The sequence below is a fragment of the Acomys russatus genome, chromosome 7 (assembly GCF_903995435.1).
Source record: "Acomys russatus chromosome 7, mAcoRus1.1, whole genome shotgun sequence".
In the NCBI taxonomy this organism is placed as follows: domain Eukaryota; kingdom Metazoa; phylum Chordata; class Mammalia; order Rodentia; family Muridae; genus Acomys; species Acomys russatus.
The window spans coordinates 40,009,028-40,033,893 of record NC_067143.1 but is presented as its reverse complement, the minus strand read 5'-3'; the positions used below and the strand labels follow the sequence as shown (position 1 = coordinate 40,033,893).

At 37.6% G+C, this 24,866-nt stretch overlaps 1 protein-coding gene across 1 annotated transcript in view; it reads right to left on the bottom strand.

Annotated features, from left to right (window-relative positions):
* Nox4 (NADPH oxidase 4) overlaps nt 1–24,866 on the bottom strand; it is a 140,341-nt gene that overhangs the window by 86,693 nt on the left and 28,782 nt on the right. Inside the window, exons 3-8 of the mRNA XM_051148878.1 lie at nt 23,763–23,873; nt 21,866–21,950; nt 17,343–17,440; nt 15,411–15,438; nt 6,074–6,146; nt 1,112–1,192 (exon numbers count right to left, since the gene is read on the bottom strand). Of these exons, the coding sequence (XP_051004835.1) occupies nt 1,112–1,192; nt 6,074–6,146; nt 15,411–15,438; nt 17,343–17,440; nt 21,866–21,950; nt 23,763–23,873 (476 nt within the window). The remainder of the gene's footprint in view (nt 1–1,111; nt 1,193–6,073; nt 6,147–15,410; nt 15,439–17,342; nt 17,441–21,865; nt 21,951–23,762; nt 23,874–24,866) is intronic.

The window sequence follows — 24,866 nt, the reverse complement described above, 5'->3', positions numbered from 1 at the left end:
ATAATTTGTTATTTCAGAAAATGATCACATTTTTCTTTTTCCTAATAGAAAGTAATATAGGAGGAAAGGGAGGAAAAAGGGAACTAAATGACGACGAGATGATAAGAAATAATTCACTGCCCTTAGTAAAGTCAGATCAACTTTAAAGATATTACAATACGAAGTCAAATTTCATAAATTTCTGAGAGTTTCATGGCAGAAAATATTTGAAATTATATCAGTTTCTCTATGGCCTGTTGTAAGCCACGAATAAGTGTATTTTAAATTACTGGTGCCCTGAGTGGAGCCTGATGATTCAGTGTGTACTTCATGACCACAGTACTGAACTAGAAAACTAATCATTTAAAGAAGAAACCACCAGGTGTGTTGGTGGTATAAGCACAGCTGCTTTTTGGAAGAAAAGGCAAAGCAAATTCACCACACTCAGGGCTTTTGCTGTAGCTTAAGGCTCCACAGAATGAACCTCCACTACAATAAAGGAACAGTTCTCAGTTTCCCCTCTCAAAGCGCTCTTCCTTCTGAGCAGGAATGACCAGCCAGGGCTCATGACTACTATGAGTGGTCATGTTTCTCAGTGCCTTTCTTTCTATCGTTCTCACTGGTATATCAAAGAACCTGCTCGACTGACTATGCTCGTCCTTCTTAATGCTCTCCAAAACTGAGGAGAGGAAGCAATAAATATTTTTGAACAGGCAACCTGAAATAAATAAATTATTTATATAAATTGCCTAATACCTTGACAATTAATTTACAAAACAATTGAAAGAACAATGGGTTTGTTTCTCTAAACTCTCTTTACTGGGGGGGGGGGGGGGCGGGAACTTGAGATGAGCCAAACGGGAGCCTGCCAGTTATAAACCTACCAAATACTATTTATTATTGGTGAAAGATATCTAGACTAGGAGACAGCGATTAAACTAAAATTTGATCCTGAGATACAGATATCGACTTCTTGTAGGTGAGGACCTGACTGGACTGAAGGCCTCCCTTGTGGAGCCCTGGGCTGGAACAAAATGCTGACCCATGCAGAGACTCACCCTCCTCAGGATGTGTCCCTTCTTTTATACTTGAGGTGAGAACATAGATCGCAGTTACAAATGGTTTCACTTACCCCGAAACATGCAACAGCAACAGCATGTAGAAGACAAAGAAGAGGTTGTGAGTATACCAGAAGATATCGTAATTAGAAACTCTGAAAAAAATTTGGTTTGTTTTAGTGTGGTTTTTTTTTATTCATCACATTAAAGGAACATCCAGTTTGAAAACACATATCATATTTGAAGAACACTGAGATGTCAGTTGTCTAGCATTCATCTATTGATGTGAGGATATTAACTTACTACACAAGATGTATTAACAAAACTCATGAGTAATACTTATCATTTGAAAGCATATGCATACATACATACGCATAATAGACATATATACATTATATATATAATTAAATAAAAAACATGGAATAGTCTGAACTCTGCTGTCCTTTTAAATAGCATTTTCTTTTTGTTTGCTTATTATTTGAGACAGACTCTCTCTATGCAACTCTGGAGCTCACTATGCTGACCAGCTTAGCCTTGAACTCACAGAGATCCACCTGTCTCTGCCTCTTGAGCGCTGGAATTAAAGGTGAGCACCACAATCCCCAGATTTGTTTTTGTTTTTTTTGTTTGTTTTAATAATGAAATTTTAAATTGTCAAGTAATTTCCAAAACGAATGTTCTGATTTCAAAGGATTGCTGGAGGCTGCTCTAGTTCTATGTATTTTGATGCTAATCACTGGCTCTGAGGATCTAGTTGCTGCCCTGAGAAGCACATTCTCACATACCCCAAATATTGCTATTTTGTCTCCCTCTTGACCAATAAAGAGCTGATAGCATGGCAAAGGTTCACATGCTTTGGAGGAGAAGGATCTTGGAAAAGAGAAGCAGACATGTAGGGGAGGAGGAGAAGGAAGAGGATGGAAGTGAGATAGAAAAGAGCCGTGGGCCAAGAGGAGGAACTCTGAAACTCCACAAAGAAAGAAATGCCCCAGATAAACTCATTACCATCTATTTGGGCATTATGGATGGAAGGTAGCCTAACAGAAAGTATAAGAAGTAGACGGCATGCAAGGAAGGCGGGGATGTAATAGAAGCTGGTTTAGGAGTTAATATCTGCCATGCCCTAGGTGATAAAGCGATTCCAAAATATATCAGGTGTCTGTATCTTTACTTATTGTGAAAGCAGGTAAATAATACCACCATAATAACTATAAGTCTAATAACAAACAATTTATTAGGCCATACCGTTAAATTAACAACAACAAAGATGCTTTGAAAATTTTCAAAAAAACTCAAATGCAAAGAAATTATATTATCATTGACATTTCAACATTCCACCCTCTGTTTCAGTTACTGCTTCCAGGTTTCTGCCTTGAGTTTCTTCCCTGAGTTTCTTTGACAATAGACTGTGACATAGAATTGGAAGCTGAACTAAGTCCTTTTTTCTCCAAATCATTTTTGGTCATGGTGTGTCATCACAGCAACAAGAAGCCTTTCTAAAGCAGAAATTTTTATCAGAAATGAGGTATTTCTGTGACAGACCTGAGCATGGTCTTGGGAAAGGGTGTGGAAGGACTTGGAACTTTGGGATAGGGGAAAAAAAACTGTTCAGAGTGTACTGAGCTATTGTGGGAACCTAGAAGATAACGTTGAAGACAGTGTAGATAAGGGTGGTCTGCCTTATGAAGTCCCATGGGGAAATTTGGGGATTTCTTAAAGATTCTGGGACATTCAATATTTTGGATTAAGACTATGTGGTTCTGGTCAGCTGGGTGTAAATAATGGGCCATGATTGAGAAGAGGTCAGCATTACTTAAAAGAAATTTCTGGAGACATGTTTCCACAGGTCAGAACTTAGAAGCTGTGGTCCAGAAGTGGCCAACGTGAGGCTGGCAGCTGAATTTGGTACTGTGTAAGTTTCCCAGGCAGTACTCCTCTTGGAGGCATGAAGGGGTGAAGGAGAGCAAACAGGACTTGGAAGTGTGAGAAGCCAGGAGAAGCCATTGGTGGAAAAATAGCCTCGGTTACAGAAGAAACTCCAGGACTTTAGGAGTCATGGAAAGAAGCTGAGGCTTAGAATCATGTGGCAGCATCAAAGTTCCTAACTAGAGCCCAAGAAAGGATAGTGGTCAAGGAGCAAGGTGCAGGCCAGTTGCAGCAGAGATTCCAGCATTTTCTGATGTTAATAGCATGCAAAGACCACCAGGAGCGGCAGCAGGTGTGGAGGCTAGCCTGAGCCTGTAACACAAGCTGCATGTACCATGGCAGGCAGAACCAGAGAAGATCTGCCTAGGCCTTTTGAAGCCCAGAAGATCACGAGTCTAAGAAGTTTGACACAGAGCTTTATACTGTTGAACTTTTGTTTTGATTTGATATAATTTGAAGTGTGCCCAAATTCTTTTTTTTAAATAAGAAATATGTAATTTATTTTTTTCATTTTATGAAAGAACACAAATCAAGAGGCTTTGGAATTTAGAGAGAGAGACTTTGGAATTTAGATATGTAAAGAGACTGAATTTATAAATACCAGGACATTTAAAAGTTAAAACATGTTTTATATTGAGATAGTGATATTAAGATGAGATCTTGGGAAGAAACAAGAAAGTAACATATTGTGTAATATATTGGTGTGTCAAGTTGACAAAGAGATCAATTGTCCTAGCTAGTTTTTTTCAGCTTGATACAAGCTAGAGTTATCTGGGGAAAAAATGAACCTTAATGGAAGAAAGGTCTCCATCACATTGCCTATAGGTAAGTCTGTGAGGCCATTTTCTTTAATAATGACTGATTCCGGGAAGCCCAGCTCACCCTCATCAGTGTCAAGATTGAGCAACTAGTACTAACTTGTATAAGAATGCAGGCTGAGAAAATGAGGAGCAAGCTAGTAAGTAGCACTACCCTACACCTGCTATTTCAATACCTGCCTCCAAGTTCTTTCCTTGAGTCCCTGTCCTAACTTCCCTCAGTGATAGAGTGTAACAACTGAGAATTATAAGCTGAAACAAACTCCTCAAGTTGCTTTAAATCATGATGCTACCTCATAGCAACAGAAATTCTAACTAAGATAGTGTTACTGCTTTAGGGGAGGACAGAAAATAAAATAATAAACATTACTTTTAAAATATTTGTGAAAAGCACACAGATTTATTTTATTTCATGGATTTTGGGCAAATATTTAGTTATTAAGTATTAGAAGTAGAGGGAAGACAGTTGTAAGAACTCTTTGAATGACTGTAGTGTTTACCCTAACAACTTTTAAAAACTCTCATTTGATTAACAGTAATTTTTAGTCTACTTAATTTATAGCATTTCCTTTTTATTTACAAAAGGATGTCACCAAAATATTCATAATATGAATTTTGTGCATCTATAATTTGATTTTATTTTAGGTCAAATTCTACATAAGTCTTAATACTATTGATATGTTGTCTAATGTTCTCTAAAAATTACATTTTACTTTCAGACCCAACCATAGGGTTGAATTGCCTATTTCTCCAAACATAGACTTTATAATTATTGTTTCTATAAGAAGCTTTAAATGAACTTACTATTTGAGACAATTACATTTAAAAGTTTGTCCTTAGTTCTTAAGACATATTTGAAAATGTATATAAACACAGAGATCTTGTTTCAGAATCTATTATTCAAAAACCTTAAGTTAACTCAAAAATCTCAACATGTGTGGGCCTTGAAAAATAATATACACATGTCTGGTGATAGATTGTGTCATCAGTAAACAGAAGGATAAAATACATTTACATGGAAACGTTTAAAAACATTTATGTGAGACAGAGTAATGCTGGTGGCATTGCACATAGTAAGCAAAAGGAAGAAGCTTTATATGAAAATCAAGTACAGAATTACAGAACTAATATTTTCTGAAGATTGGGAGATATGTGATTATGAGTAGACATATATAAAAACATAAAAATAAAATCATTTAAAAATATTATTTTACACTCTTCTTAAAACCATATATGCACTTGTTTATTAATTTTCCTATCTCAGCCAATAAAATAAAGATTTTTAAATAAGAAATGTTAAGGGATTTTTGTTTGTTTGTTTATTTTTACTTTCTTCCAGCAAAAAGTGTGATCTTAAATGTGAGATACTTATAGTCTCAAATGGAATGTGTTCACCAGAAAAAGACACAAAAATGCTATTGGCAATATATATCTGAAACCATTCAAGCTTTATTCATTTATTTATTTACTGATTAATTGATTGGTTTGTGGGGGTTATGTGTGTACATGCACATGAACACATACATCTACAGGTTATAATCAATTATCTTTCTGTATCTTTCTCTATTATTATTATTGTTTTTTTGAGTCAGCATAGTTTCCTAGACAATCCATCATCTGTCTAGAAAGCCCCACTTTCCCATCTGTCTACAGATATCTCCACCCCAGTGCCTGGACTATGGATGCACACTATACCTGACTTTTACATTCTTATTACACATTTGCACTCAGAACATCATGCTTGTGTGGTAAGCACTTTCCCAACTGGGTCATCTCCCAAGCCCCATCAACATGTTTTAACTAGAAAAGTCAAGATGGATAGGTGAGTCTCTAAATATGTTAGTATGTGTCAGTTTCGCTTCTGAGGCTTTATTGAGAACACTATTTTATATTATAGTCTAAACCAAAAACTGTCATCACGTAATCAGCTATAAAAGATTTTATAATGCACATATGCCTAGAAATTCTCATGGTCTGCATGTATTCAATCAAATTCAATCCCATATCCAACTATGTTTTCTATGGAAGATCCTGAAGAATTCCATTTACCTTAGTGGTCAATAGAAATTTCCATATGTTATTTCTTATGACTAATAAAACACAATTTTCAAAAAATGGAAATGAAGATGTCTCTATTTTAGCTGTAGCAACCGAGAATAAGCCACTAACTGTACTGCCTAAATACTTTTGTCATTCCAAGATGTTTTTTATTTGTTTAAAGATGAATATAAGTGGAAGGAAATATGAACAACGTGGACAGGTAAGTAACAAAACAGCCCCTCAGACCCTTACCTGATTGCATAGGTAGAAGCTGTAACCATGAGGAATAATACCACCACCATGCATACACCCGTCAGACCTGGAACTGTAAGGACATTTACAAGGACATTTTAACTTAATCTGTACTGGGAGGCAGGCTCAAGAATTATTACCTTAAAATCAAAAGTATAGTAGGCTAGTCAGTGGAAAGCAAATTCAAATTATATTTCTCTGTGTATATACCCCTCACACAATATTTTAAGAAAATCAGCGGGGCCTCAGGTATTCAGGTTTTAAGACAAGGCAGACTTTGGTTCCTGGAATAAGAGTCTTTTCTCACATTGCCAAGTGCTCCACTCATAATGGTGAAGGCATACTTACTTCTACACACACACATACTCTAGCAAATGCGATTAACTAATGCCAGAGCAGTTAGTTCTCAGACTTGCACCACAATGCTCATCTCCTTCACTCTGTTCTGTCCTTGTACGGAACTAACAGCCCCTTCTGTGTCAATTTCAACTAACTTTTTGGACTTCACTACTGGAAAAATGTTTTATTAGTTTGTTGAGAATTTTGTACAATGTGTTTTGATCATATTTACTGTCCGCCTTAACTCCTCCAGGTTCACTGTCTCCCACCCAACTTTGCATCCACCCCTCTTTTTCCCAACAAGGCTAATTTGTTGCCCAAATATTCTTAGAACTGGAAGCTGGTTGACTTATCAGGGACTCATATATACTTTTAGAGAAAAATTGATCCTTCTTTTCCCATCAGCTAAGAATTGCCAATAGCCGCTCAGCTGGAGGTAGGTGCTGTGCCCAGCCCCCTGATGCATGCTGGGGTTTGGCCTAGTTTAGGCATGTGCGTGTCTTGACCATGCTGTCAGAACTGCTGTGAGTCCATCTGTGCAGCTGCTTGGCTGTACCCAGAAGACACTGCTTCCTCGTAGGTGTCCACTTCTTCCCACTCTTACAGTCTTTCTTCCCCCTCTTCTGTGACGACCGCCAAGTCTTGGAGGAGAATAATTTTAAAGAAAATAATGTTTAATTAAAGCTGCCATTAATTGGCTGCGGCTCTTCTTTAGGAGGTAGTATTTTCTTCGTCCATGTTGGTATGTCTTTATGTAGGTCTTGTTTAAGGACTCATATTGCTGAGGTTTCATCGGTGCAGTTTTCCTGTTATAGATCAAGGACACTATCTTGAGCCACATGTTCTGGCCCTCTGGCTCATATATCAGTCTTCTCCATTTAGGATATAAGTGTGCTGGTACCTGAAGAAAGCTTGTAGTTGTATTTCTCTTCATATCAAAGGCAGTGCAGAGTATGTGAGACAGCTCAGCAGGTAAAAGTGTCTGCCACCAACCCCGAGACCTTGAATTTCATCCCCATATTTTACACGGTGGAAGGAGTAAAGCAACTCCTGCAAGTTGTCCTCTAATCTACACCCCACAAACACAAGCACTGTGACACACACACACACACACACACACACACACACACACACACAAATAACATCTACAAAATATAAAACAAATGCTCTGATATAGTATAAAATTCATTTAAATAAAAAACCCTACAGAAATGTTAAAATTAAAAATTTTTATAGCTACAAATCGGGCATTAGATCATATGTCATATCTAGAATGAATGACTGATATATAATACCTAAACTAAAACACAAATAGACCCTTATAATATAACTTTACTACTATAAAGTTAATTATTCTGCCCATTCTGAGATCTGCCTGCCTCTGCATCCTGAGAGCTGGGATTAAAGGCTTGCATGACCATGTCTGGCTCTGCTACATTTCTTTAACTCATAAACCCACACATGCAATAATAATCCTAAAGTCCTCATCTGGTGAACTCTAAAATTTGGCCAGAAGGAACAATCACTCAACCAATTCTACCTGGAGAAGTATACACACTTCCCGCTTCCCTGTTTGTTCATGCATCACCTGTAGAACAGAAAGGCTTTCACTGACAGGTAACCAGTAAAGAAACAGCCAAGCCTGGGACAGTGTAAGGACAGTACATGCATGTATCATTCAGATTCCAAAGTGTTTAGAACAACCGGACAATATAATGATATCAGAACACTTGTAATGGTAGAAACAAATGTCACTTTAACGAGCCACATGAGAAACAAGGGAACTAACCTTTGGCTCTTTCCAAATACATGACTTAGTGCCATCAGCAATCATGCCCTTGCCTGATGCTCCTAATCCAAACCATGTTTTCTGTGCAATTTTTTCCATAGTATTCGTTTCACAGCATGTTTTCCACTTCCTCTAAGTAAGTAATTGCTTCCCAGCCACAAGAGAAGGAATCAATCTACCACACACTGAACGACAGACCACTGACTATTTAAAAGTAGCATCTCTACAGCACGGCCTGGCTACTGAGTAGTTTCTCAAAGAAACAAGAAGATAGCAACACAAATACTCTTTTGAGACTATTCATAGCTGCTTTTACTAGTCATGGAATATAAACACTCACATTAACATCAACAAGCATGTAGAGAGACAATTGTATTGTTACATATACCTGGGAAATTAATAAGCAATAAAAGAAGAATTATTTATATATTAAACATCAACATAGACGAGTCCTCCAAATTATTAGATCGAGTAAAAGAAGACAAGTTGTTTCACCTACTAAAAAGTTGAAATGTGTTGATAAACTTTCACATGGAAGTCTAGAATTTTCACGTTATTTTTTAGTTATAAAATGCAGTGAGCCCACCCTGGGGGAAGCTGACAGGGGCTGGCTGGACAGAAACAGCCCTTGCTTATGAACGTGCAATCTGCTATGCCGGCCCCAGAGCACCCCTCTGAGAACAAAAAGGGGGATGGAGAGATGGGGATGATGGAGGAGTGGAGCGATTCAGTGTGGGGAAAGGCTGAACTGCGGATGTGACAGCAGTGACTGGTATGAGAGAGAGAGGCTCAAGGACGTGGGCAGGATGGTGTGCAGCAGCCCGGTGCCTAAGCAGAAGCAGATGCAGACTCACCCTCTGAGCAAGTTCTCTGGCAGCAGGATCACATTAGCTCTGGGAAATGTTGTAGGGCTGAGATGACAAAAGGTCCACTTTCTAGATTGGACCTCCTCGAAGGACCACCATGTCCCGTGATGCTGCTAAGCGCCATGTGAAGGTCAGTGGCCATGATGTGGCATGGTATGGGTTGCCAGCTGAGGACCATGTTTTAAAATGAAGATATGAGGATGGTCATGGCCTGTGCCATGGCCTGAGTCTATGTTGATGTTCATGGGCTGTGTTACCCTCAGGGACCATACTAATGTGCATGACCTGTGATGCCACCTGAGACCATAGTTGTGGTCAGGTCTGGCTGCTGCCGAGGACCAAGTCTGTGTCTAAGGTCCTGCTACAGCCGTAGTCTGAGTTGATGTCCTTGGCCGAACCAAATGCCAACTGGAAGTGATCCCTGATGTGTTCTGATGCCTGTAACCATGTTGCTGTTTGTGGGCCATGCTGCCTCTGGGGGTCATAGTGATATGAGTGCCTGCATTGCACCTGAGGCTATGGTTATATCTGGTCTGTGCTGCCATAGAAGGTCATGTCTGAGTCCATGGTCTTAATGTAGCCAGGTCTGTGTTGATATATTTGGCCTATGCTACCACCTAAGGCCATATGGATGTCCATGGCTATTCCTGCAACCTAAAACCATGTTGATTTTTATACAGAATGCTGCCGCCAGGGGCTAGATTGATGTGAGTGGCCTGTGCTACCACTTGGGTGATGTCTGGGCATGGTGTCATTGTCCAAGGGGTTACTCCATGCTGGTCTGTTTTGATGTCTATGCCCACGTTGCCACTAAATGTCCTCTTATGATATGGTAGGAAACCGTGTTGATGCCCATGATCCCAGCTGCATTATAGAGCCTCATCATGGTGTGTGGCCCTTCTGCAATGAGGAGCACTGTTCATAGTCTGTGCTAATGCCAAAAACAATGTGGAAATCCATGATTTATGTCCCCACAGACTGTAAAATAGAAATAAGCTACATTTACAGTCATATTGATGACTAAGACACACAGTTGAGAAAGAGGAAAATGGAGCACTTCTATAACAACCTACCTCCACTCTCTAATATATTGATATTTTAAGCAGGAAGCTATCTAAGAAAACTCTTAAAAACTGATTAGGACCCCCTCTAACTAGACAGGACTCTTAGTGGATAGAGATGAAACATCAATCTACTTATAAAAACTTTGATCCAAAATTTACGCTACCTATAAGTTGTGCAGGGATAATGACAGAGCAGATGTTGACAGAAAGACTAATCAGTGCTTGGCCAAACTGAGACCCACGCAATGGGAGACAGTTAACCCTTGATACTATTAATGCTCTGCTTTGCCTGCAGATAGGAGACTAGCATAGCTGTCCTCTGGGAGGCTCCAGATAGAAACAGATGCTGAGACTCACAGCCAAACATTGGGCGAAGCTTAGGGAGTCTTGTGGAAAAGTGGGGGAAAGGATAGAAGGAAGTGGAGGGGACAGGAGCTCTACAAGAAGACCAATAGAGCCAAATAACTGGGGCCCAGAGAGGCTTGCAGAGATTGAAGCACCAACCAAGGACCATGCATAGACTAGACCTAGGCCCTCCACACAGACGTAGTTCAGGTTTCATGTGGGTTCCCTAGTAAGCGAAACCTCTAACATGGACCCTGTTGCCTGTGTTTTGTTCACTCTCTCCTGGAGAGTTAGTCTCACTGGGCCACAAGGGCCAAAGATGCACTCAGTCCTGACTCAACTTGATGAGCTGGTGTGGATTAGTGGTGGTGGAGCTCCCATTTTCTGAGCAGTTCGCAAAAGAGGATAGGGGGAAGAGGGAGGATGAGTAGGACTAGGAGGAGAGGAAGCAGGGTTTTACAATCAGAAGGCAAAGCGAAGAAATAAACAAATGAATGAATAAATACTGTGATAGGATGCTGAGGAGTTGCCTTTAGCAATAGATGGCTTCCAGCAGGTATGTGGGAGAGGAAGGATTCAACTCTATTTAGGGAAAGGCCACCATGAACGTGACCACATCCCAGTGTGTGTATGTATAACATGAATTGAACTTTTGTTTTTGGCTGTTGGGGATAGGAAAGGACTGGGAAGTGAATGTGATGGGGTGTATGATATGAAATACCCTCAAATTTAAAAAAATATTATGTTGGAAAAAAAATAAGAGCAGCTGAGTCACTGGAAGACACAGAAAAAGGAGAATTATTAAAAGGCCTATTTGGAAGCATGGTAATGGAAATATTGAATGTTTTACTTTGGGTAAAAAATAATATGTTTTGTATATATGTGTGATTTTGTGAGTACTAGTTAAGTATGAAAAAATTTGTAAAACAAACAACAAAAATTTTACTTGAACATTAAAAACCATGTGTTAGAATCCATGATTGCTACATACTGTAAAACTTGTAATCAGATAGACTTCCCCAATAATTTCATTGTGCCTTTTTTAAGTCTTTAGGTGTGAATGTTTCCTGTGTGATTTTGGACCTGTCCCAATTGCTCACTAAATGTTTGTGTACAAACAGTCTTAATGGAGAGAAGTCTAAAACATGAGTAAGGTTGGAATACAGCCACAGTTTCAAAGTGTGTTACTTGAACATTTCCTTGGGATATTCACTTCTGTTACTTAAAGTAGTAAATATTCCTTGAAGAGTCATAAGTCATATTAGTAGAATAAAGCACCTTAGAGCAACCATAATAAAAAATTCATTGAACTCAAATATTTTCTCATATTCATTAGAGAATTTCTTACATAAAGAGATCATGGAAATACGTAGGAAAAACCTGAAGGGGGGAGAATTAATATTACTATAAACAGCAGGTTTGACTCCTGTCATTGGAAGATGAAGGAGAAGTTTAACGACACCCAGCCAATGTTCAAAATGGTCTGATAGTATGTTCTTGTAATAATTCATTTGGCAAAGCCAACAGTTGTTGACTTAATCTGCAAACCACAGTGAATAAATAAAATGATTTCTAATTCTCATTTTATCTAAAATTTGTTGTTGCCTTTTTTCTATACTCAAATTATCTTCACTTTTCTTTTTAACAAAGCATACCGCATATCTGCCTTCATTATAACATTTTCACTCATACTTTGTTCCTGTTGAATTTCCTCCCTGTTCTCCTCTCCCTGCTCTCCTCCCTCAGGTCCCTTAACCTCACACACCCCTCAGTTCTGCTTTCATGTCACACACTTTGTATTATCCCTTTTTTAGGGTTCCAAATTTCTGTCCACGAGAGAGAGAGAGAGAGAGAAATTAATTGGCTGTGGGAGAAAACACAATGTCGTTCTGGCTCTGGCCTATTTGGCTTAACATAAATTTCAGTTCCATATATTTTCTGTGAATGTAATGGTTATATTTTTCTTCATGGATAAATAAAATTTAATTATGTGTATGTATCACATTTTCTTTAGCTAGTCGCCTTGGCTAGTTTAATTCCTTAGATACTGTGAATAATCTAGCAATAAACATGGATACACAGGAATCTGTCTTTCAAAATTATTAAGAGTACATATAGTTCAGGCTGAGTATGAAGCTCAGTCACAGAATGTCTGGCTAAAATGTTCAATACCTGGGTTTAGTCCCAGAAAACTAACTACTGTTCAGAATTTATAAGGTAGATTATTCCATCCAGAAGACTGAAGAAGAAGAAAAATATAAAATTTGTATAGATAACCAAAACCTGTTGTAATTAGGATTACTGAAAAGAGAAGAGTTGAGAATCCCTTAAGGAAACTCCAAGTCCTACTTAGTGCAAGTAAACTGACAAAAATTGGCTAACTTAGTATGTGGGATGTTGTCTAGATCTCCGCATCAAATTAAACCAACTTTTTGTTCAATTGGTTGTTGGAAGACATTTGAAGTGTATCATTAGATGTTTGATATAAAATGAACTGGTCTAAGAGAAATCTTTATCCAATGGTAGACCAAGGCAGGTTAAACAATACAGACAATTACAGCATAAGGGACTCTTAAGTGATAAATATTGGATCATTCCTGAAACATTGAATGGTCCTTAATGTACCCTTGGCTAGAAAGTAAGCTATGTTCTAATCCATTAGCCATTTATGGATACAAATTCTAAGACACAGGAGACACAGACTAAAATTAGTCACTATCTAGCTGCACTGGGCAATGTTAAACTTGCCTTCATGAATTACACCTATTTTTGTGAAAGTGCTTGATTCCCTCAAATAAGAAAGCCAAACATATATTTGTATTTTGTACATGTCTTCTTATTTATATGTACTCATATGAAAATAATTAACTAGCAGCCGTTACAATACATAACTGCTCCATTCTGCCCTGTCTGAATGACCCTGAATGATCATTGTCCTCTTACACAATGCAGTGAGAAACACACCATATTCTGCTCATTGTTCTGCTTCTTTTTAACTTAATTGAAAACATAATTGTGTTTGTTTATGCACATTTTTCATATTCTAATTAAATGTCAAGTATTTTATTCTCATCATGGAATGGATTATTGGATTAGGAAATTTTTAGTATACAAGTATTTTTAGAGGGATGCTTGAAAACTCTAAGCTACTAAATTTATTTTATAAATTCTTTATAAAGTATTTATTTTATATTTATCTTATATAAAAATAAATCATTTATTTTTATAAGTTCTTAATTTCAATACTTTTATTATTTCCCTGAGAGTAAGTCTAACTACTATATTGCAGTTTTATGGACTTTAGTTTTACCAAATAATTTCTTAGTATATTGGAAAATAATTTAAGCACCAAGAAAGAAGACAATGGAAATGATTAAACATACTACAATACAAGAAAATAACCAATAATAATATTGTCTACACTAGAACAAACCTATAATGTGTAAATCCTATCTCGAGAAATGTGCCTAGCCACTATTCCCGAGAACATGAAAGGATGGCTATGAATCAAGTCTCTAGCAGTTCTTATGGGGACCAGAAGTAAAGAACATAAAGTGATAAGGTTTTATTCTGGGTGTCAAGATCTCCTACTTATTCAGAATCATTAATTATGCTAAGTTGTCCTGATTTAATACATAAATCATATGAAATACTTCATATCTTTTTGTTTTGTTTTGTTTTGTTTTTCATTTTTTTTATTAATTTATTCTTGTTACATCTCAATGTTTATCCCATCCCTTGTATCCTCCCATTCCTCCCCCCCCCCCCTTTTCCCATTATTCCCCTCCCCTATGACTGTTCCTGAGGGGGATCACCTCCCCCTATATATTCTCATAGGGTATCAAGTCTCTTCTTGGCTACCTGCTGTCCTTCCTCTGAGTGCCACCAGGTCTCCCCCTCCAGGGGACATGGTCTTTGTAACCTATATATTTTAAGAATTTTAAGAACATCAAAGCTGTCTTCAAACTTCCTACAGTAAAAATATTCTTAACACAAAGTTCCTGTTTATTTCTCTTGAGATAGTTCATGTGAACCCAAAATACATTTATTTGTACATAAGGTTTTGTTTTGCTGGGTTTTTCTCCCACTTTTCTTTTTCCATCCAGTTAGTAAGACTTAAATCAAAACATTTTTTTTTTTTTTGATGAACAAAATGTTAAGCAAAACTAGATTATGTTCCTGAATAGAGAACTGTGAAATACTACAACAGGGTAAATACAACAATTTCTTGGCCAGAGAGAAAATACTTTGTGACTCTAAGACAAAGAAGGATATGATATAAATTGTATTACTTTTTAAAATAAAACTAACTCAAAATAAAGGCGACCATGTAATAGGCAATACACATCAGTCTTGTGCATTTTTAATTCTTACTAGTTTATTATAGCCAATAACTTATCAGATTGTCTCATTGACCCAGTCACTTCATACTTGACAGAAGTGTTAAAAACATCCTTATATTGCAACTTTCTCTAGCATTAGGGATAATTTTTAGGTGTACAGATGTGCATTCACAGCTAACAATTCAGGTGAAGAGGACTCAATTATTGGAACAATGACATTAGTAGCCCAGTGTTTTCCCTATAAACTTTGAGCGTGGGAACTCAGGACATGTATATTACCTTCCACAACACCAGCTACAGCTCAAAGCAGGCCCTCAAGAAGCATGAGGTTACAGTCTTTTCATTGAAAGAACTTGCCAAAGAATGTATGGCAAACCAATGTGCCTGAATACTTTATTATTTATTTATCGGAGCCCCAAACTATTTGCATTTTTTTCCCTCATTTGGCATTGTCGCACCATAGCAAAACTATTAACATTATTTATAGAATATTGTAAATTTGCATAGATCAATTGATATGTAATCTCACTATGATTATTTTCGAAGACCTTTGTTTGTGAACCAAAGGAAAAGCAATAAATAACAACTTACCAGTCGTGAAAAGAAGCTTTCTAGGATCCTAAGAAAAGAAAAAAAATAAAGCATTTGACTGGAAAATAAAATGCTAGTGACATAAACCTTCATAAGAAATTTGCAAGTTATGTTGCTGTATGTTAGCAATTAGGGCACTGCTCTTCCAGTGTGCCTGCAGATGAAATTGAGTTACAGGACTTAATTATAATGCATTCTTGCATCAGAAAAGGCAAAAGCATAGAAGTCTTCCCACCCTAGAAAAGGAGAGCATTGAATAAATTACCAGACCTGACCATTTATGCTGTTTAATCATCAAAAATTTTGAGGCTCAATAGCTTAAGTTGTAAAGCAAAATTAAATATATATAAATAATATTACGTATATATGACATACATATGCTTATAACATATAATATGAAATGTCTAATATATAATGTGGAATATATAACGTATATACAGCTCATTATGTTATCCAGCAGATTCAAAGCTTATAAATTCATTTTCATCCTGTCTCTACAACCGAGATAGCTTTTAAGTGCGTTATGTTCAATGCTCAGCAACAACGACAAAGTTATTTGAAGACTAAAACCACCAACACAGTGGAATACTGGGCAACTAAACACAAATACATAGTAAGAAAATAGGAAAGCTATGATAGGTGTTAAAGAAGCATGAATTATAAAAAAATAGAAAAGCCACGATAGGTTTATGTTAAAGAAGCATGGAAGACAGAAAGAGGAGTGTAAAAGGAAACACTAGGCAAAGGAAACTGTAGTAGTGGGGACTGGAAACAAGTCAGCATTGATAATATGAGATTAAAAGGCTGGAAGTAGAGGGAGAGGAAGTCAAGATGAAACAGGACTCGATCTGAAATCATGACAAGTGGAGAGCTGTCACTGAGATGTTAAGGAGCTACAATCTTCAGTGAACCTCAGTGATTGGACTGTGTATAATCACTCGGCCATCTTTTACAAAATACCAAGGCCCACGCCTTAGTCAAACTAGTTGAATCACGTTGATGTTAACAGATGATACTAGACACAAGAGACTTATCAAAAGTGATTTGAGGTATTCAGTTTTACAATTTGTTTTGCCATTTGTTTCCTTTTAGGGAGACAGTCAAACAAATGATTAGAGCAGTATTACCTGTGAAAGCCCTAATGGTATGTGGAAGAAAAGATGGAGTCTGGATGAAGGGAACACTTAATGACAGGTTAAGTCACTGTCATTTATCATAAAATGACTGAGAGACAGAGCAGTTCGGCTTCGATTCCGCCATAGCCTTAGGAAGCACTGACTACCTGATGACAGTGTGAAAGTACTGAGCCACAGAGAGACTTAACCAGGGCTGTACACGTGCTCTGCACCTGACCCTGCTCAGCACATATAAGTTCATCTGATGAACACATAAAAGATTACGTGGAAGAACATCAACCCTAAGTTAGATACCACATGCTGTTAAATTCAGTTCAAGGTTCCTCTATTTCAGGGAAACAAAGGAATCATGAAAGCACACTAACATTTTCATCAAACAAATTCACTGTGTAGTATCGACAAGTAATCAACCTACAGCTGTGCCCTTTTCCCCCCAAGCACAGTAAGTGAGTTACTAAAGTATTTTTACCTGAGATTGGCACTGTCGACACTCTCAGCTAAATGAGAGAAATTAGACAAAAGTGGTTGGAAGTCAGAAAGTAGATCTGAGTGGCAACCTTCTGCATATTGCAGAATATAAAAGGCAGACACTGCAAACACCCATTTCCAGCAGGAGAAACTATAGAATAGTAATTACCTGCAATTTCTATTGAAAGGGAATAAAGCTCAACTTGACAACTGCACTTTAAAAGCACTCAAAGGAGCAGCAAAGTACAAATTTTCTGTAAAAATCACAGACCCTCACTAGTTATCTAATGACAAGTGAAAGGAAAATGGAAAGGCAGAGGCCACCCACCTCATTCTGGTACCTTGCTGCATTCAGTTCAAGGAAATTCTCACTGTAGTTCACCGAGAAGTTGAGGGCATTCACCAAATGGGCAGCCACATGCACACCTACAGAACCACACCAGGGGTAAGTCAGCAGGGTTTCAACAAAAGCTCTTTGAATAAGTCATTGCTTCCCCATAAACAATTACGGATTTAAGGACCAAGTTCTGATAGTTATATGAGGGATAAAATATTGGCTTAAAAATCATCCTGAAACACAAAATAAAGACCACCCGATTGTAGATAGTTTTTGCACTTTTCAAAGGTGGGTAAAATAACTGTAGTAATTCAGGTCAAGATCTAGAGAAGAGTCACACTCAATGTCTCCCTCTACACCTACACCTACACACACACACACACACACACACACACTTACATTCTGTGTCTATCAACACAAGCAAACTGGTTATTGGTTTCTGCGCATCCTTGTATTCCACATCCTTCATCTTTCCCATAGCTCCAACCAACTATCTTACATACTTCACTGTCAACTATCCACAAATCTAAGCCTACTGAATGGCTTTTAACCCACTGAAAATTTCCACAATCAATAGATAGTTCTCTGTGCTCAACAGTAAAATGTTGAGAGGCACTTCACAGAGGAAAAACTGGGGAAAATAGTGATCACCGCTTGACAAATCACCCACCTATAATGGCAGTGTCAATACAGTACTCCTCTGACCCTGAGCTCGTATATAAGATCAATGTGTCAGAGATTACTAGAGGTTTAAGAGAACGCATTTTGTCACATCCAGAAAAGAAAACTATCCCAAGACAGGCAAGCAGGGAGCAAATGATCCGTTCAACTAGGCAGCCACACATCCTCCTTACCCGATCTGTTTTTTTAGGTTAAGTGAAATATAACTTAACATTCTGTTATAACTTATTGATAAAAGAAACACCTGTAGCCTTAGCCCTATTACCTGCCTGCTAGTCTTCAATTTATCTGCAAAATGATGGAGACAGTGAGGAAAGATGTAAATGCCCTGTAATTGCTAACAAACTATTACAGGTTTAAAAAAAATATATGAAGTATACTGGTTCAAAGGAAACATGGTCCGAAAACTAGAAAGGGTTACAATTCGTGAAATGTAGACTATAAAGCACAGAAACCCCAAGTATTACGATTCACCCACAAAGAACAGTAAGGGCAAGAGAGGCTCAGAATGCCAACTCACTTAAAATGTTTTCTTTATGATTTATGAGCCAGGCATTGAAGTTGGGCATCAAAAAAGGTTGTATGAGGAACATTAAAGATTCAAGAATTACCATAAAGTTACAGTACTCAAGAGAGTATGGTACTGACAGACACATCAATGAAATAGAGAATCCAGAAATCTATACAAGTGATTATAATCTACTTATGTTTCTACAAAGAGCAGAGAAACAACACAAATGAAAGAAAAATGTAATGCTCCAACAAATGGTTTAGTAAAAGCTGAATATTAAGCCCACAAAAAAATCAACACAGAGAATGATGCCTTCAGTGTTTCCCCTCTTCTCTTCTTTTAGTATTAGGGTTATATTTCTTATTAAAGATTTTAATTTATTTATTCTTATTTTATGTGTGTGTCTGCATGAGTGTATATGCAACTGTGTATGTGAGCAGGTGCCCCTGGAGGCTAAAGTATGGCTCTGGATCCCTTTGAACCGGTGTTCCTGTCTTTTGTGACCTACCAGATGTGGATTGGAACTGCAGGCCTCACAGCTGAGCTGCACTCTTAAATCCTGGGCTATCTCTATAATTCCCATACCTTTTCATCTAGCAGATAAGTCTTTCATCTACTTTTCAGTTTACTTTTATTTGAAGTGAGAGTTAGAATTTCCTGAATGTGAAGACATAATTTGCTGGCCACAATTTCATGGCAAGGTTCTTGGTTTTTGTTTTGTTTTGTTTCAAGATAGGGTTTCTCTGTGTAGCATTGGCTGTCCTGGACTAGCTTTGTAGAATAGGCTGGCCTGTCTTTGCCTCTCCAGTGCTGGGTTTAAAGGTGTGCGCCATCATGCTCTGCTCTCAAGGTTCCTGGTTTTTGTTTTGTTGTTGTTGTTGTTGTTGTTTTGTTTTGTTTTTCAAGACAGTGTTTCTCTATGTAGCCTTGGCTGTTCTGGACTCTCTTCATAGACCAGGCTGGCCTGCCTTTGCCTCTCTGGGATGTTGGGATTAAAGGCATGCTCCCATGCTCAGATCTCAAGGCTCCTGTTTATCTACTATGATTTTGGCACCTATGTAGAGAATCACTTGACCACAACTCCATGGGATTATTCCTGGACACACTATTCTGTCTCAGTCGCCTGTGTGCCTTTATAAAAAATTAAGTAACAAAAATTCTGGTTTGCATGTACATGCATGCCACAGCACATACATTCAGGACCAAGGACAACTTTCATGAGTCAGTTTTTAACCTTTCACATTGCTAAGGTAAGGTCTCTTTTCTTTCTACTGCACAGCATAATCTAGGTTAGCTAGCCAGCTAGCCTAGTGAACTTCCAGCCATTCTCCTGTCTCTGATCTTGGTACAAGAGTCCAGGGCTTCTGGCTCTTTGTGTGGCTTCTGGAGCTCAAACCAAGTTTAAGAGGCCTGTGTGGGAAGTGTTTTACCCACTGAGTCAAAGCTATGATCCTATTTTTTGTATGGCAATATTATGCTCCATATACATGCCTGTGCTTTACATAAATCACATGTGTGTATGTGACTGCAGAGACCAGAAAAGGGTGTTGGATTCCTGGGAGCTAGAGTTATAAGCAGTTGTGACATACCCAACATGGGTATTGGGAACCCAACTTTGGTCCTCTAGAGGAGCAGTAGTACTTTTAACCATTAAGTTATCTCTCTAGCTCTGCATTATGTTCTTTGATTATTATACTTTTATAATAAATTGAATCAAAATTGAAGTTAGAAAGCACAATGCCTCCACCTTTGTTCCTTTTGTTCAATACCGTGTTGGCTGTTCAATCTGCATTGCTTCCTTCTCACTTCTTGCTTTCAAATTATATATAACCTTACATGTAATCTTTAGGGTTATAGTCTCTGGTTCTGTGAGGAATATCAGAAATATTTTTGTGGAAATTACATGGAATCTAGAGATTAATACTTGAACCCATTCAAATAAATAGATAATAAATGAGATATCATTAAATTTTAAATTCCCTCTTTGAGGAAAAATTCCAAGATTGAGAATACAAGACATAGACTGGAAGAAAACATTTTCAAAAGACTTAAAGTCTTGATGAGAGACTCTTATTCAAAACTATTCAAACAATACTAAAAATAATAATTAAAAACTATGTGATTAAAATACCAGTCAAATAGCTTAACAGTATCTCACAACAGAAGATATGTGAATGATAAATAAATATATGAAAATATTTCAAAAGCTCTATCATGAAATTCAATAATGTAGTTTATATATCTTTAAAAAAAATGGCTGAAATCCAGAGCACAGCATTCCAGACACTGACAAGGATATGGAAAAATAGCATATTTTGCTCTTTGCCTCTTTGGAAGGCAGAACTTAACTTATCTTCCTCCCACACTTACTCAAAGTACTTAAAAATATAAAATCCACAAAAAACATATGACACTTCACATTTCTAATTTTCATTCATATGTCATACAATATTACTTTGAAGCTTAGAAATGTTTATCCAGAGCACAGCATTCCAGACACTGACAAGGATATGGAAAAATAGCATATTTTGCTCTTTGCCTCTTTGGAAGGCAGAACTTAACTTATCTTCCTCCCACACTTACTCAAAGTACTTAAAAATATAAAATCCACAAAAAACATATGACACTTCACATTTCTAATTTTCATTCATATGTCATAAAATATTACTTTGAAGCTTAGAAATGTTTAATCTTATCTTAAACTACAAATGAAGTTTTTTGCTATTATAAGAAAGTCACTGTGAGCTTGGGTCCAACATTTGGACACCATAATGCAGCACGCCATAAGAAACACCCATGCTGACTCTCACACGAACTCTGGTGCCCCTTTTCTGACCACGTCCCCTGGATGGGGAGACCTGGTGGCACTCAGAGGAAGGATAGCAAGCTACCAAGAAGAGAGTCGATATTCTAAGAGCATATATAGGGGGAGGAGGTCTCCCTCAATCACAGACATAGGGGAGGGGAGAAGGGGAAGAAGTGGGAGGGCGGGAAGAATGGGAGGAAACAGGGGAAGGGCTAACAATCGAGATGTAATACGAATAAATTAATAAAATTAATTAAAAAAATAAAAGAGGACTGCTGTTGACTACCAAAAAAAAAAAAAAAAAAAAAAAAGAAAAGAAAAAAAAAGAAACACCCACGTTTTATACTTCCCCTCACAAGGCTCTCTAACACACAGAAGAGTAAATAAGCTATATAACTAAAAAAATAACCAAATAACGTCAGTGTAGGTGAAAACATATAGAACACTAATATCAAATATTTCTACACTGATAAAATGCACAATTATAATAAAAATCATGCTTTTCAGCTTTCTCACCTGAGAAAATACAGATAGTTATGCCACAGGTTATGTGGAACGTCTTGCTTTTGTCTAATAATCTTCTTGTTCTCCTGCTTGGAACCTAAAAAAAAAAAAAATGAATTAATATGATAAGATTAATACAACCCCTCAAACTATGTATAAAAATTTTCACTACAGTATCACTCATATTATCAAAAATTAGGACACACAACACCAGCCTATAAGTCAAAACTGAGAGAATCATGGAATAACTGCTCACTGAAGCAATTCAAATGAATGTGAGAAGATATGTTATTGATTGAAAAATTGACAGACCTACTGGTAGATGAGAAGAGGTCCCATTTTTCATCTCCATTGTCAGCGCCTCGTTTGCTGTGTTCTGGATTTTAGCCATTTTTCAGGTATGTAAATTACATTATTGAATATCATGATAAAAAGTGTGAAACATTTCTATACATTTATTTATCATTTACACATCTACTTTTGTGAGATAACTGTTAAGATATTTAACTCATATTTTATTCATATAGTTTTTAATTATCAATTGTGACCCTATGTTGTTCAAATCAAATGTCACTATACATAAATGTCTGTGCTGACATTTGTCCCCAACTGTCATCAGCAGATGTTCTGTCAGAACACAGTCAGAAGAAACTTTCTGATAGACTGGCTTATTTTTTCTTTATTTTAAATTTGATAAAATATAAGGTTTCATTTGTGTTATAAAAATAAAATATTTTTAAATCAGACCATCTCCATCTGTGGTTCTAAACACCTGCTTGATCTTATAGAAAAATAAATGCCAAGAATTTTGAATATCTGTGCCTCATACTGGGCAATAACTCTTTCTGACCTCTTGTCTACTGAGAAACCTAGGACAGAACTCTTCACTTCCTGGCATTTATATTCCTTCTCTACACACAAAGCCAATGGCCAATCAGAGGGATCAAATCCTAGTATTTAACAACAGTAGGCAACCTACGGAATGTTATTTCAAGAAACTGACTGCAAGATAAAGAACTTCCATATATAATTACCAGAAAAAAAAAAAAACAACCTTTAACTTTTGCTAGAGTACATCAGCATTACATACTTCAAAGATGACAGAAACAACCCCTAAAAATAACTAATTATCTATTCATGCATTCCTGATTATCTTAGTAAAAAAATCAAGACAGGCATGCAAACATGTGAATGGGCACACGTATACAAAGGACTAATCAAAGACAAAATTTTTGTTGAAGCCAGGCACAGTGGCTCAGACTTCTAATTGCAGCAGTCAGGGAGGTAGATACAGGTGTGAGTTTGAGACCAGCCTAGTCTACAAAGTGAGTCAAGGACAAAAAATAAATAAATAAATAAAAACAAAAACAAAAACAAGCACACAAACAGACAGACAGACAGACAGATAGACAGACACACAGGCGCACAGACACAGACAGAGAAATTGCAAACATTAGCAATCTGTGCAACGCTCAAGGGACACAGGACTCTGGTTTGCTTATCTGGATTTTCTAAGTAAAATACAGATCTCAACAGAAGAGTGCAGAACTAATAAACTTTAGCTGTTAGTCACTCATTTCTGATCTTGGTCAAGCCATTCTCCCTGCACCTCAGGTTCTCAAGCTTAACCTGAACCAGCAATATCTGACTGTTGAGTTGTTGTTAGGAGTCATGATGGTTGTGAAGTATTGAACACAGTAACAGAAAGTGTGAAGGGTGATATGGTTACAATCCTCTTCCCTGCTCTGGTTGGCAGAATAGTTTTCTGACCACTTTTACAGGTAATGTGTCCCTTACTACCACTGAGAAAAAATATTCTAAGTAAAACCAGTTCATAAATATGGCACAACTAACATGTAGTTATCCCACTTGATCTCTCCATGAAGGGTTTTATTTTATTTTTTCATACCTTCTGTGATCCTCGAAGATAAGCCAGGAGGGTCCGGCACATGGGTAACAGGATAAGGCTGCAGTTGAGGTTGAGGACAGATGCAGAGGCTCTGCTTAGACACAATCCTAGCTGAACAAACAAGGCAGGGGTCAAAACAGAGTCAAGTACAAATGAAAACAGCCTTGCCCTGCAGTTGCAGGTCTCACTCTGCTTTGTCAGAACTATGACAAATATCAATTCCTTGGCAAATCATGAAGAGTTCCCTTTGTCTTACTAAAGCTCCAAAATAAATTATTTCTGTTCTCGGTGGCCTTATGACTTTCTCATTTTTTCTAGTGATAAAATCGTGTTAATATATATTTTTTCATCTCAGGGTCAATTTCTTAATACTATCTGAGGTTTATGAAGCCTGTGGTCTCATCATGGTGTGGTCTACACCTCCACAATCAGGGAACACAGGAGTCTGCATCCACTGATAAGCTCAGGAAAGTTCTTTTTTTTTTTAATTAATTTATTCATATTACATCTCGATTGTTAGCTCTTCCCATTTCCTCCCATTCCTCCCTCCTTCCCACTTCTCCCCTTCTCCCCTCCCCTATGTCTGTGATTGAGGGAGACCTCCTCCCCCTATATATGCTCTTAGAATATCGAGTCTCTTCTTGGTAACTTGCTATCCTTCCTCTGAGTGACGCCAGGCCTCCCCATCCAGGGGACATGGTCAGAAAAGGGGCACCAGAGTCCGTGTGAGAGTCAGATCTCACTCTCCACTCAACGGTGGAGAATATCCTGTTCATCGGCTAGGTCTTGGTAGGGGTTCGAAGTTTATTGCCTATATTCTACTAGGCTGGTGCCTTAGTTTGAGGAGGACCCCAGGACCCAGATCTGCCTGTCATAAAGTTCTTCTTGTAGGTTTCCAGGACCCTGTGGATCCTACTATTTCCCCATTCTTCCATGCTACTCTCACTTAAAGTCTCAATAGGATGTCCTCTCCTCTGACCCACTTTCTTGGTAAGTAAAGTTTTTCATGGTATGTATCCCTTGGACTAGTGTTTTGATATAAGTGAGTATATACCATTTGTCTCTTTTTGTTTCTGGGTGAACTCACTCATTATGATAATTTCT